The sequence below is a fragment of the Periophthalmus magnuspinnatus genome, chromosome 20 (assembly GCF_009829125.3).
Source record: "Periophthalmus magnuspinnatus isolate fPerMag1 chromosome 20, fPerMag1.2.pri, whole genome shotgun sequence".
Lineage (NCBI taxonomy): Eukaryota > Metazoa > Chordata > Actinopteri > Gobiiformes > Gobiidae > Periophthalmus > Periophthalmus magnuspinnatus.
The window spans coordinates 5,889,771-5,902,091 of NC_047145.1; the positions used below are offsets into that span (position 1 = coordinate 5,889,771).

The 12,321-nt window shown below is 38.8% G+C and overlaps 1 protein-coding gene across 1 annotated transcript in view; it reads right to left on the reverse strand.

The window, feature by feature from the left end:
* LOC117388526 (cadherin-18) overlaps positions 1-12,321 on the reverse strand; it is a 244,444-nt gene that overhangs the window by 87,888 nt on the left and 144,235 nt on the right. Inside the window, exons 6-7 of the mRNA XM_033986086.2 lie at positions 6,354-6,541; positions 2,396-2,649 (exon numbers count right to left, since the gene is read on the reverse strand). Coding sequence (XP_033841977.1) covers positions 2,396-2,649; positions 6,354-6,541 — 442 coding nt within the window. The remainder of the gene's footprint in view (positions 1-2,395; positions 2,650-6,353; positions 6,542-12,321) is intronic.

Sequence of the window (12,321 nt, forward strand, 5' to 3'; positions counted from 1 at the left end):
CTACAACTTTTTATCCCCAGTCCATCATTTCAAGCTATAGAGAAATTCTGTGTACATGAAGTATCTTGCGTGTGTAGGAGTGAATGAAGAGCAGACCAGTGCCTCGAGCTAGTATCAATCTTTTTCCTCACGTATGGCACAGGCGTGTTCAGAGCATACGGATGTGTTAAGCATTTAAACGGGACGGCTGCAAGGGAAAGTACTACAGTAAAGAAAGTACTGCAGTAGAAATGCTATGAACAAAGAACAGGTATATAAGCTTTTAATGTGGCACCTAAACCCCACCCATGACCATATTTAAATCGGGCAGTACCTGGAGGTGTGTGTAATCAGAAACACCTGGCTATAATCACGGCAGGCCTGTGTGATGTCACGTAGTACTTGAAATCGCTTCCATGTAGTAAATCCTTTATTTTAGATCAGAAATGTGACTTAAAAGATCAGATATGGGTTAAATAGGTTAAGATTAGGGTTTGGGTTAGGGATTCAAGTAGTAAACCAGAATAATCTTCCCGTAAGACATGTAAACCCAACATTTGTGCGTTTGTCAGTGTTTTATTGATACAAATACACCTTGAAAAATATTCTTACTATGAGGGAGCTCACCTATCCAGAGATGTGACCTGTAACTTAACCTAGTAGCGTCACCAACTTGTCTCAATAGGGAATAGAGATATGTTTAATGCCATACCATGGGACATTTCAGGCAAAGAAATACCTGAAATATCTGAGACAGGTGGCCGACTCTCCATCAGTAAAGTTACATCATGCATCTTTATTGTGATACATAGTATGTATATATGCACATTTGCTAGAAGAACCTATAATAGGGCTGAAGACATAATGAAGTACTCAATTTTGTTAAGTAATATTACAGATAACAGGGCAAAATACTACTACTTAAGTAAAAGTATCACATGAAAAAGTCTGCTGAAGTAAAAGTATCAAAGTACCTGTTTAAAAATGTACTTTAAGAGTAAAAAGTATTTCACACAGATTTTCAGATCTAATAAAACTAATAAAATAATATATAAAACAAATCTTGTAACTTGTGGGTGCTGAATTTTGTTCAAGAGAAACAATTGGATAGATAAATTGAATAGATAGAGAATGTTTTGTTTTTGTTTTTTTCTAGATGGTTTTATTTGTATATTTATGTCTGATCAAATTATGAACTTGTTAAAAATAAAACCCTCAACCCTCAAACAATAATATAAATATAGTGGAGTAGAAAGTACAGATACCTGCTCTCAAATATAGTGAAGTAAAAGTAAAAAAAATATATATAATAATACAAATTTAAAAATCTACCCAAGTACAGTACAGATATCTACTTTTTTTTTTTTTTTTTTTTTTACCATAGTACAATACTTTACTACTTTTTCTTTGTTACGTTCCACCACTGGAGGAGACAAACTCTAGTATATCTAATAAATGTGTGAATGAAACAAAGTAGGACATGGTTTTGCAAAAAAAATGTATCCCATGAAACTACAAAATAAATAAATAAATACGTGGAGGACTACACCACCAGATTCCCATAGCTCAGTTATGGCTCAGTTGTGTGAGTCAACAGATTTGACCTTTCCATCTCTCACTCAGAAGAGACGTTTCCAGGGTTAACTCAAGGACAGGGCAGTTCACAGAGGTTATTCCCTCTGTGTGGAGCTTATTTATTTATGGAGTCGCTCAAATCTGTCTGATAATACGAGCTGTACGCAAAGTGCAAAACAGTCATCAGATATATGCGAAGGCGCCCGGAAATCACTCAGTTTATGGGGAAAAAAGTAATACAACTGGTCCAATCATATATTCCGTGTCCCCAGATTTGAGGTGAACATGTTCAAATCATATTCAAAATACCTCAGTTCCAAGATATTAGTGTTGTCACAATACTAAAGTTTCAAACTCTTACGATGCTAAGGATTTGACTCAATACTTAGTACCAATTCCGATACCACAATAAGGTAAATTAGACAATTGAATGTGATTTCCAACATTAAATCATAGTACTTTCTTTTAAATTACCATGTGGTCTTAAATCTGTGTAATCCCTCAGTCGTCCACGTAGGTTCCATCGTGGTCCAAGTATACATGGAACACTATGGACCATGTGTACTAGTCTATGTGTCTTATACTTGTTCTGATGCAGCTCAAGATCATTCTAAAGCTTCAGGAAAGGTTAATTTCCGTCCTGTGAATGTGGCTTTTTTAGCATTGATACTTGCTAAAAGAAGTGTCTAGCTTTGAGACTAGTTTGGTGTCTGATATTTGACGCTTATGACAATCCCATAAGGTATAAACCAAGCCAAACTGAACCAATACTATCACCAAAGTGCCTAGTAGTAGTAGTAGTAATAGTCGTAGTGGCAGTAGGAGCAAAATCACGTCTTACCTAACAGGGCTGTTGTTGCTGTCTGGATCCCGGGCCGTCACCGTGCCTACTTCGGTGCCGCTGGGAGAATTCTCGTAAACATCCATGATATAATAATCCATAGAAAAGACCGGAGCCTCGTCCACGTCTCCCACAGAGATCTTCAAAGTCGCAGTGTCTTTGAACGCACCCAAATAAGAAAATCTGGGATCCACGTGCGTATTAGTGCCCTCGATGTGCAGGGTGTATGTCTTCTTCCTCTCATAGTCCAAAGGCTGAAACAGACAGTGAAGCAAGGTCATTTGAGGCATTTATAGTGATAAATAATGATAATAATACATCAGATTTATATAGCGCTTTTTTGGACACTCAAAAACGCTTTACAAACAATGAGAAAACAGTAGAAGATGACGATGGAAATCATGGGGTGAATGCCAGATGGAACAGGTGAGTTTTTAGCAGTGATTTGAAGGTTGCGGGAGTGAGGTCCAGAGGGTGGGGGCGTTGGGGGCTTTGGGGGCAGCGGCAGCGAAGACTCAGCCCTCCAAGTTTCGACGCTTTGTCCTGATGAGGGAAGCGAGGAGGTTGGCGTTGGCTTATCTGAGGTGGCAGGTGGGACAGAGGACCTTGTGAAGAGGACCTTGCGGTATTCCAAGGGGAGCCTGCAGAGTTGTTTGAGGACAGGGCCGATGTGGTCTCTGGAGCGGGTGCGGGTGAGGAGGCTGGATGTACTGCAGTTTTTGGAGGTGGGCGGGGGGTCAACCACACAGAAGGCTACTGCAGTAGTCGAGCCTAGAGGCGGTGAACGCGTGAATGAGGACTTCTGCAGTGGGCTGGGAGAGAGAGGGGCGGAGACGGGCGATGCATTTATATTGAATTTTTAAACGTAAAGGTGCACTGTGTAACTTTTCAGGTGAAGGGTCTGCAGGTAGCTTGACTCGATGGAGATGTTAATGCTTTGAGTTGGAAATGATTACTGTATCGTCATTTAACCTTTCACCAATTAGTTTTTTTGTTTTTTGTTTTTTTTACTGTTAATGTACCTTAAAAAATATGCATTTTTATGGTGAACAAGGTTGTCTCCCCACAGATATAATAATAATAATAATAATAATAATAATAATAATAATAATAATAATAATAATAATAATAATAATAATAATAAATACATAAATACATAAATACATAATAATAATAATTTTATTTAAATAGTACTTTTCTTTACATAGCTACTATACATGCAGAAAAAAAGCAGTAAGACACACAAAACAGAATACAGAATAAAAGTAACTGTGCTACTGTACAATTGTCATTCTATACAAGTGTGTTTTTAGTGATTTTAAAGTGCCTACAGAGCTCTTACTTCCTCAAGCAAGGAATCCCATGGCTTTGAGGCTATGATGGATCTGATAGCCTATAGGTGATATCTGCATATAATCATGGAGAAGTTTCATACCATACTGTGGAACATTCTTGGAAACATCTAAAGTTACGCAGCGCACCTTTAAGCAATCCCAGACTAGTATTTTTCCAACTAAAACTGAATGACCAAACCAGGACAAGTGTAAACAATCCAAATGTTAGTGATCTTAGTCCTGGTTTAGTCTTGAGATACTGCTGGCGTTATAGTCCTTTGTTGTGCAGTAGCATAGACTCTATATGTAAATGGACATAGCTAACACACTAGCTGCCACGTTCCAAATAAATAAGAAGTCATCATGGATGCACTTCAGGCTCCATTGACTCCAATTCACTTTACATTGAAAAATTGTCACCCCTTTCATTTTGGAATTTTCATATTAACCCGCTCAACATGATCCTGGCAGTTTTATTCCGCTATTTTGTCCATAAATCAAGATATGAACCTTAAAAACAGACAAATCAGGAACCTTCTTTCCCCAAGGTCGCTCCCACTAGAATTAGAAACAAGTACCTGCTCCCGGCTAAACCAGGCGTGAAGGGGCGTTACCTTCAACAACCTTGCTCCGGATTGGCTCTTTGGTTGCTATGATACTCGTGGTCGTAATTCCAAACACGGAACTGGACTGCAAATTCGCCCGTATAGTCGCTCGCCTCGATGAGCTTCATTTGACTGGAGCCGAACACTATGGGTGACGTCACAATCACTTCTAGTCTATGTGCAGTAGCCAAGTTATTCGTACATTTATAAGTATTGATTTAGTTACTGTAATATCAATATAAAGTTACATAGTACAGCTTTAAATCTTTGAACATTACTGCTGTTACACAAGGTGAACTTCACAAGCTGTTAGGGGTGATTCTTTTATAAAACGTAATTCTTAACCAGACACAACACCTGCCTCCTCTGTTTCACTAAGGCCTAATGGATAATAATGGAGGAATTATAATAAATATTTAGAAACACATCGCTTCATATTACGTTTGTTGATTGAAAATTATTATCCCGCCTCTAAAGGAGCAGCTGAAATGGTCTGGAATTGTTTCGTTCCTCAGAAATAAATGGATTCCTTTTGGTGAGGTCACATGGGGTTTGTAGCTCGAGCAGCCAATTGTTATTCCAATTGATTTGAAATTGTTGTAGCCTTAACTATACTTTGGGTTAGTTCAGAGTGTGTTTCTCTTATCTATTTTGGAATGCATTGGATATACCGGTAGATATAGCTTATATAGATATAAACATTTCTTGTGGAATGAAATGGTTAAAGTTATGTACATACTTTATACGCTTTACTAAATATTCTCTTCAAGGACGATTTGTCAAAGAAAGAAGGTGTGAAATGGCACAACGTGAAGTGGTATTGTTAGAATGCAGAGAGTAAGAGACACATTTGCATTATGTCAGGAGCCCACAAATACTGTAGAAATACTATATTGAAGCAAAACAAAAGCCACAGTTAGATCTGTCAACTGGACAAAAAGCTGTAAGAGTGAAGACGTTTCGCTGTTCATCCAAGTCGCTTCTTCAGTTCTGGTCAGATTTCTGGTGGACACTGTCTTATAATCTAACCAGAACTGAAGAAGCGACTTGGATGAACAGCAAAACGTCTTCACTTCTACAACGTTTTGTCCAGTTGACAGATCAAACTTCGGATTTTGTTATGGATCTGACCTGGACCACTGAGGGATTACACAGATATATTAAAACAAATTGATTAATGCATGTAGGGCATTTTTCTAGCTAATAATCACATAACTATGATATATACTCCATTTTGATGCCCCTGCCTAAGAAGCTAACTGTAAGCAGGGCTCTATCTGAAGCTGTTACTCAAGTTAGACGTATTAATTTGTGTATATTTATTTATTTATAGCATTTTGACCCATGTTACAACTGCATAATACACCAGAGTTAGCGAAGAGGCTAGTTTCCATCTGTAGTCATTTGCCAGATGTACAGAAGTCTCCCTGGAAAGATGGACCACATTTAGATAAAACAATCAAACAGTTCATAGATTACGTTTGTGCAGCAGCAGCAAAGCATAAACACAATCCTAACCCTAATTATAACCCTAACACTGACCCCTAACCCCTAACCCTGAGCCTAACCTCTGATCCTAACCATTATTAATAACAAAACCATGCATTATTTACAGACACTGAAAGGATATAAGACTTAAATCTGACCCGTTTTAACCCAATCTGACCAAAAAGAACTGACTTAGCTGGTGAGATGATTTTTGCGGTTAAACAAGTGCCTTTCAAATCCATCAGTCACAAGATGGCTGGCAACAATCAACAGTTTTTCAGTTAGTCACTCTCACCTTTTTGTTGAAAATCAAACATGTAAACAGGACATGAATGCTTACATTGATCACAGGCTCCTGAAAACATGTGCCGTTTAAATACATTTTGTGTTTTCACCTATTTGGCAGTGTTTGCTAATGTGTGCATTGCTTCCCCATGGCAGCTGCTGAACATTCTGCCATAGACACGCATGCAGTATCTCCCAGCGTGATGTCACCGCAAAGTACGAATAGGTATATGTATCGTGTCTTACCTTCTTGAGGCTGATGATGCCCTCCCGCGTGTCCCTGTCTGTGGATATGGAGAACGTGTTGGCTCCCTCCGAGTTGATGATGCTGTATTTAATATCCGCGTTTATCCCGATGTCCTCGTCATTGGCTTTGATTTTTCCCACCGGTTTTCCAACTTGTGCCGACTCCACCACGTACAGCTCGTAGTTTTCTGTAACAAGATGGAGAAAAGTGTTAGGGAAGGACTGCAAAGACTTTGACTGAAATGGTTTGGTAGGTTATAGGCTCAAATGATCTCTGTAGGTTTCTGTAGAGAAGGTACTACAATTACTACATAGACTTATCGCTCAATATATGAAAGCTGGATTAATATTTTTTGTGGGTCAATATTTATGTGTGCATATTTTCTTTTCACTAATCGAATTTTTTTTGTTATTTTTGTGCTATACAAGATCTGCGTCATAAAAGGTTTGATTAATAGCTTCGATGACTCATTACAGATGCAAAGTAAGTACTAAAGTTCTTCATTCTGCTGTGTATTTATTGCAGGTCATGATTTTTCATGAGTTTTTCTAGTTTAAATCTGCTCTTGGGTTGTTGTATCAGTGGCATAAATTAGTTTCAATATTATCGTTTATCGTCTGTATTTACTTAAGCGATATATCAAATTTCAAAATGTGTTACTGTGACAGGCCTACCTATGCAATACTTCCGTTTTAGGGGAAAGTAGGATTCGAGCTTTCATGACCAAAATTGGGAAATTGGTAGCAAAATAAAACTTGGTAAAGACTAAAACAGGACCAAATATGAGATGTTATACTGCGAGAAGACATAAGCTGATTGGTTGAAGCAGAGTCATGTTACTTTTGTACTCATGGGATGTTAGCTTGTCTTACCTCCTTGCTCCAGGTCCCATAGTTAGTTATTTTGGGGCTGTGTAAAGTTTCTTTGCAATAATGGGGAGATCTTTGTTATTTTTGTTGTCATGCGTACGTTTTGGGCTGCAAAGGGTTGAAAAGGCGACTTCTACGGCTAAGTATTGCGTCACTCTGCCTTTGCATTTGTTGCCGCTCATGTCTTTTAATTAAACTGTACATTTAAGCATTTGTTCACTCAGATTATCCTGCTTTAAGGTTGTTGTGTCACGGGCATAAAGTCCTTTCAGTATTATCGTTTATCGCAATATATCGCACTTCAAAATGTGTTATCGTATCCTGCGTTACACATCTAGAATCTCTTGCTTCACTTTACAACTTGGGCTGCTTGAAATATTGCTACAACTGCAATTTGTCCAGCTCTTCTTTACCAAAGTCTTGGGTTAAGCTCTGGAGAGGAGTCCCTGACCTTGATCTTTGTGGTAGCCCAAGTAGCTGAGGAGTCAAAGGCAGCTAATCGTTTTTATCACTACTTGTATCTGGGAAGAATACACACTTCTCCAATACTTTACGAAAATGTGAGTCTGGTCACTGTTGAATCTACCCAAATTCAGATGGGAGTGATTGACAGGTGGATTAGCCAATCACGGACACACATCGTCTATCCGTATCAAAACAAATATGGCTGCTTACAAGGAAAAATGATTAAAAAGCAAAAAAATATCGCAGGGGACAAAAAAACATGGCGGATTTCTGCAGAATCACTGAGCGAAGCACTAAAATCTGTTAATCTGAGGTGAGAGAAATGTCATTATGTTCAAAATAATCGGTGACCAATGAGTTCCTTCGTTTCACATGCATCACTGAAATGAACAAATCTGATTGGACGATCATGTTTGGTTCTGCCTCGAGATGCAGCAGAGGTGTGGTGACCAGATGAAGAGATATCCCTCTGTTTAAGTCATACAGAGAGATATCATTTTGGATTTGCCAGGCAACACATTAAGACCCGAGCTGAGCATTTTAATAGCACTGCTGATTGCTCCTGGGGGAAAGTAGTTAAAAATAGTCTTTGGAGCTCGGGCTGACACTAAATGCAGGGACCAGGGGTGAAGCCGCAGCAGTAGAGCCCACTAAAAGACTCAACCCAAACGATTCTTCACTCACTGCTGATGGTTTGAATAAGTTTTTCAGAGTAAATGGGTTGTGGAAAAACCCATCGCCTAAGGGAGATTGTGGTTGATGAGGCCCTCTCAAAGACAAAGAATCCCTGTCCTGTTATTACTTAAATTTGTCATTAAAATGGAAATGTTGGAAGCTGCATTTGATGAGCACTTGTGTAATTTTGGCTAATTGTGCCGTATCTACTGAGGAAAAGCAATGCAGAATAAAATACGGCTGTGATGTTAGAAGGACCCATCGTCACAAATGCTAATGCAGAGAGTTCATTTGGAAAAATAACGCTGCTTCATTTGAACATAATTTTCAACATTTCCTTTTTGAAATGGATGGCAAAAAGGGAAGAAGCAATTTTCTACTTTTTACTTCTCTGAAATTACCAAAATGACTGATGCCCAAAAAGTTTAAAGATGCAACATGTAACTTTTCTAATGGAGAAGTGTCTGAAATGCTAAGTGCATTTTACTTTAAGATAGCTTGAAAAACATGCTTTGTTACTGGACACTCCAAAAATGAACTAAAATATATTTTGGAACTACTGGTGCGTTCCAGGCAATTTGATATTTCCCAACACTGACTTGAAAAAAAGTCCTGGAACACCGCTGGAACTGGTAGTTCCAACTTGTGAACAGGGAGATGGTTGAGGAATTCTCCCTTCACAAACAGTTAAACTGTGACATATTACAACAACGCATGTTCATCTAATGGTTACATTTCTTGAGCCTAGGATTACCATTAGCCATATTGTTTACATGCAAACTGATTAAGTTGGAACACTCAAAACGTTCAAGTGGGAAATATTGTACCTCCCAGTTGCTTGGAATACAGCATAACAATTCTAGCTTTTAAATTACCCCCTGAAAATGTCGGCTATAAACAGGAAGCCGAAACTCATGAATTCCTTCGGCGAATAAAAATAACTTCATTTTGCTGCAACAGCACAGTCACCTACTAAACTCCTTCCGCCCTGTGTTAGTGGTACATTAACACAATAGTGTGATGTATGGGAGCGGCTGCAGCTCGCTCTCAGCTGGGGGCACATGGGACTAAGAATAACTGTTCCTTACTTTTGCTCTATTTTAATACGTCGCACTAATGTATTCAGTGGAAGGTGAGATGTACTTGGTTTGGTAGAACTTTAATTGGTTACTTTTGTAAATCTTCCCTCTGGCAAAGTGATCATTAAAAAAGAAACTCGTTGACATAGAGGGACCTGGGCCAAACTGCTGAGGTGGTCAAATCTGATGATATCTATGTTATCTTCAAAATCCAACACTTTTGTCACCTAATGTCTGATTAGGCTGTTCATGAAATCATGTTTTACTTCAGTCTTTGTTGTACACATGGTTTAAACTTGCCTGACAAATCCAGACTGATATCACTCTGTACTTTTTACACAGTATAGTAAGTATATCAGTCTGCTCACCACTCCCTCGGCCACGTCTCAAACCAGAAACAAACACAACCGTCCAATCAAATTTGTTTATTTCAGTGACGCATGTGAAACAAAGGAGCTCACTGGTCACTTTACTTATAAACAAAATGAAATTCCTCTCACCTCCAATTTAGTATTTAATGCTTCGCTCACTGATTTTGCAGAAATTCGCAATGTTTTTCAGTCCCTTGTGATATTTTTTTCCTTGTCTTTTTTCCTCATAAGCAGCCATATTCATTTTGATGCAGATAGACCATACGTGCCCTTGATTGGCTAATCCACCTGTCAATCATCCGCCCATCTGAACTCAGAGAGCTTTAGACTTACTTTACACTTGATAATGACACCACTACTCTGACTTGGACTAGTTCTGGTTTAGTCCTTGGCTCTATATGCTTGTTTGTGTATTTCTACTATCCTGGCTATCATTGCTTTGCCTGAAATGTTCCACACTGTAGCATTAAACTTGTATAAAGCCATGGGGACAAGCAGGTGACACCACTAGACGAAGTTCTATTAGCAATAAAACCAACTGTAATGGAATAAATGCAAAACAGACAAGTTGAATTTCCTACTGCAGAACAATCCTGGCAAAGCAGTAACATGGTGACAAGTAAGCAACGTACCCGCAACTAGTAAATTTACATAGTACAAATTTTTATCTTAGCCGTAATATGATCTGGTTATTTTCTAGATGAATGCGTATATAGTCCTGGATTAGGCCTCGTTCAAAGCCTGGTTTTGTGACGTGATTTGATCCTGGCTTGGTCCCGGTTAAGTCCATGATTAAACCCGAAACCGTTTTTTGGTTTAGTTCCTGTTGTAATGACTTTTCTTTGCCAAGTTTTGCAGGGAAATCTGTATTAAACTAAGATTGATATAAAACATTGCAGCTTTCAAAATGAGATTCATCACCAAATTGCCAGAGGGAAATATTAACTGCAAAAATGCCACACTTTTGAGCACTTTTAGTAAGATATTAAAAGTTTGTGACTTCAGACTCGGATCGCCGTTTAAAATATGCATAGTTAAAGTGTAACATAAACGTAAGTGTGATTGCAGCTTACAAAAATGCAATGTTTATCTGCTCAAAATGCGTGTCTGACGTAATGACACTCTAAAATGTATGACATAAAATTGAGAAATTAAACTCAAGACATAATTTAAAGCGATCTTAAAGGGGCGGGGCCATTTTTGTCAATAGAATAAAATCAGTTTTACCGCAGTACATTGTGTGAAGCTTCTTGGGTCAAAATTAGATCGCTGTGTGCCACCTATATGTTATTATAATGTGTTTTAATGCCAGTGAATCAGGAAGTGCACTGTTAGCATGCTAGTTTCAGATGACATCACGTCATTCTATAGCTCAGTAGTATTTAATAGAGATGGGGAGCAGCTAAAATGAATATTGTTAAAACGATCAGGTTCAGCATTTGTGTGTTTACCTTTAGGACAGTGGTGTCAAACACATTTTTACCAAGGGTCATATCAGCAAAATGGCTGCCGTCAAAGTGCCAGAAGTAAAATAAATGTAACTGCTTTTTAAACTTGTTAATTAACTGTTTCTGTATTTATTACAAACATATAAAAATATGGCCTGATAAAACAACATTTTAAGATCATCATACCTTTTTAATTTACCCTGTCGTGGGCCACATAAAATGATTTGGAGGGCCACATTTGGCCCGAGGACCTTGAGTTTGACACATGCTTTAGGACAGGGGTCCCCAACCTTTTTTGCACCACAGACAGGAATAATGTAGGTTTTATTTTCACGGACTGGCCTTCTAAGCGTGGCAGATAAATATGCCAAAAATAAGTTAAATGCATAAAAAATACAACTCACTTTACCGCCGCATCAGTGGGAGCCCTGCACTTGTTTCTTCTTTCTTTTTTACTCACGTTTGTTTTTTTCAAAAAACTCTAAATTTTATCGTTTAATCCCAGGTGCTTAGTCTCCATGTGCCAGAGCAGTTTTGAAGGTTTCATTGCCTCATTTGCTTTTCCCGCATATTACACAGAGCGGACTCTGCGCATGAGAGTCACCTGTAGCAACAAACCCATATTTTAAGTAGGACTCCTGGTGTTGTCTGTTAAATTTAGCTTTCTTTTTCTTGGAGGTCGTAGGCTCCTCTTCTGGCTCCTCAGTTGGCCTTTTCCCCTTAGTTAAAAAGCTCTCCAAAGACTTTAGTTTTGTCTCATTTTCACTCGCTTGTGGCTCTGCTTTTGGGCGACTTGACTGATGTGTTATATGTGATACGCCATCGCGGAGGAGCTTATTAGCGCGTCATGAGGGACGGGCGAAAGTTACGTCGGAGAAGATGCGGTTGCTGATAAATTATTTACTGGTTTTGTGCGGCCCGGCAGCAAATGCATAACGGACTGGTACCGGTCCCTGGCCCGGTGGTTGGGGACCACTGCTTCAGGATATTAAGTTGGAGTTAGGGTACTAATGAGGTACTAAAGTGCACTATGTAACTTTGTGGAGGGGGAGCGCCACCT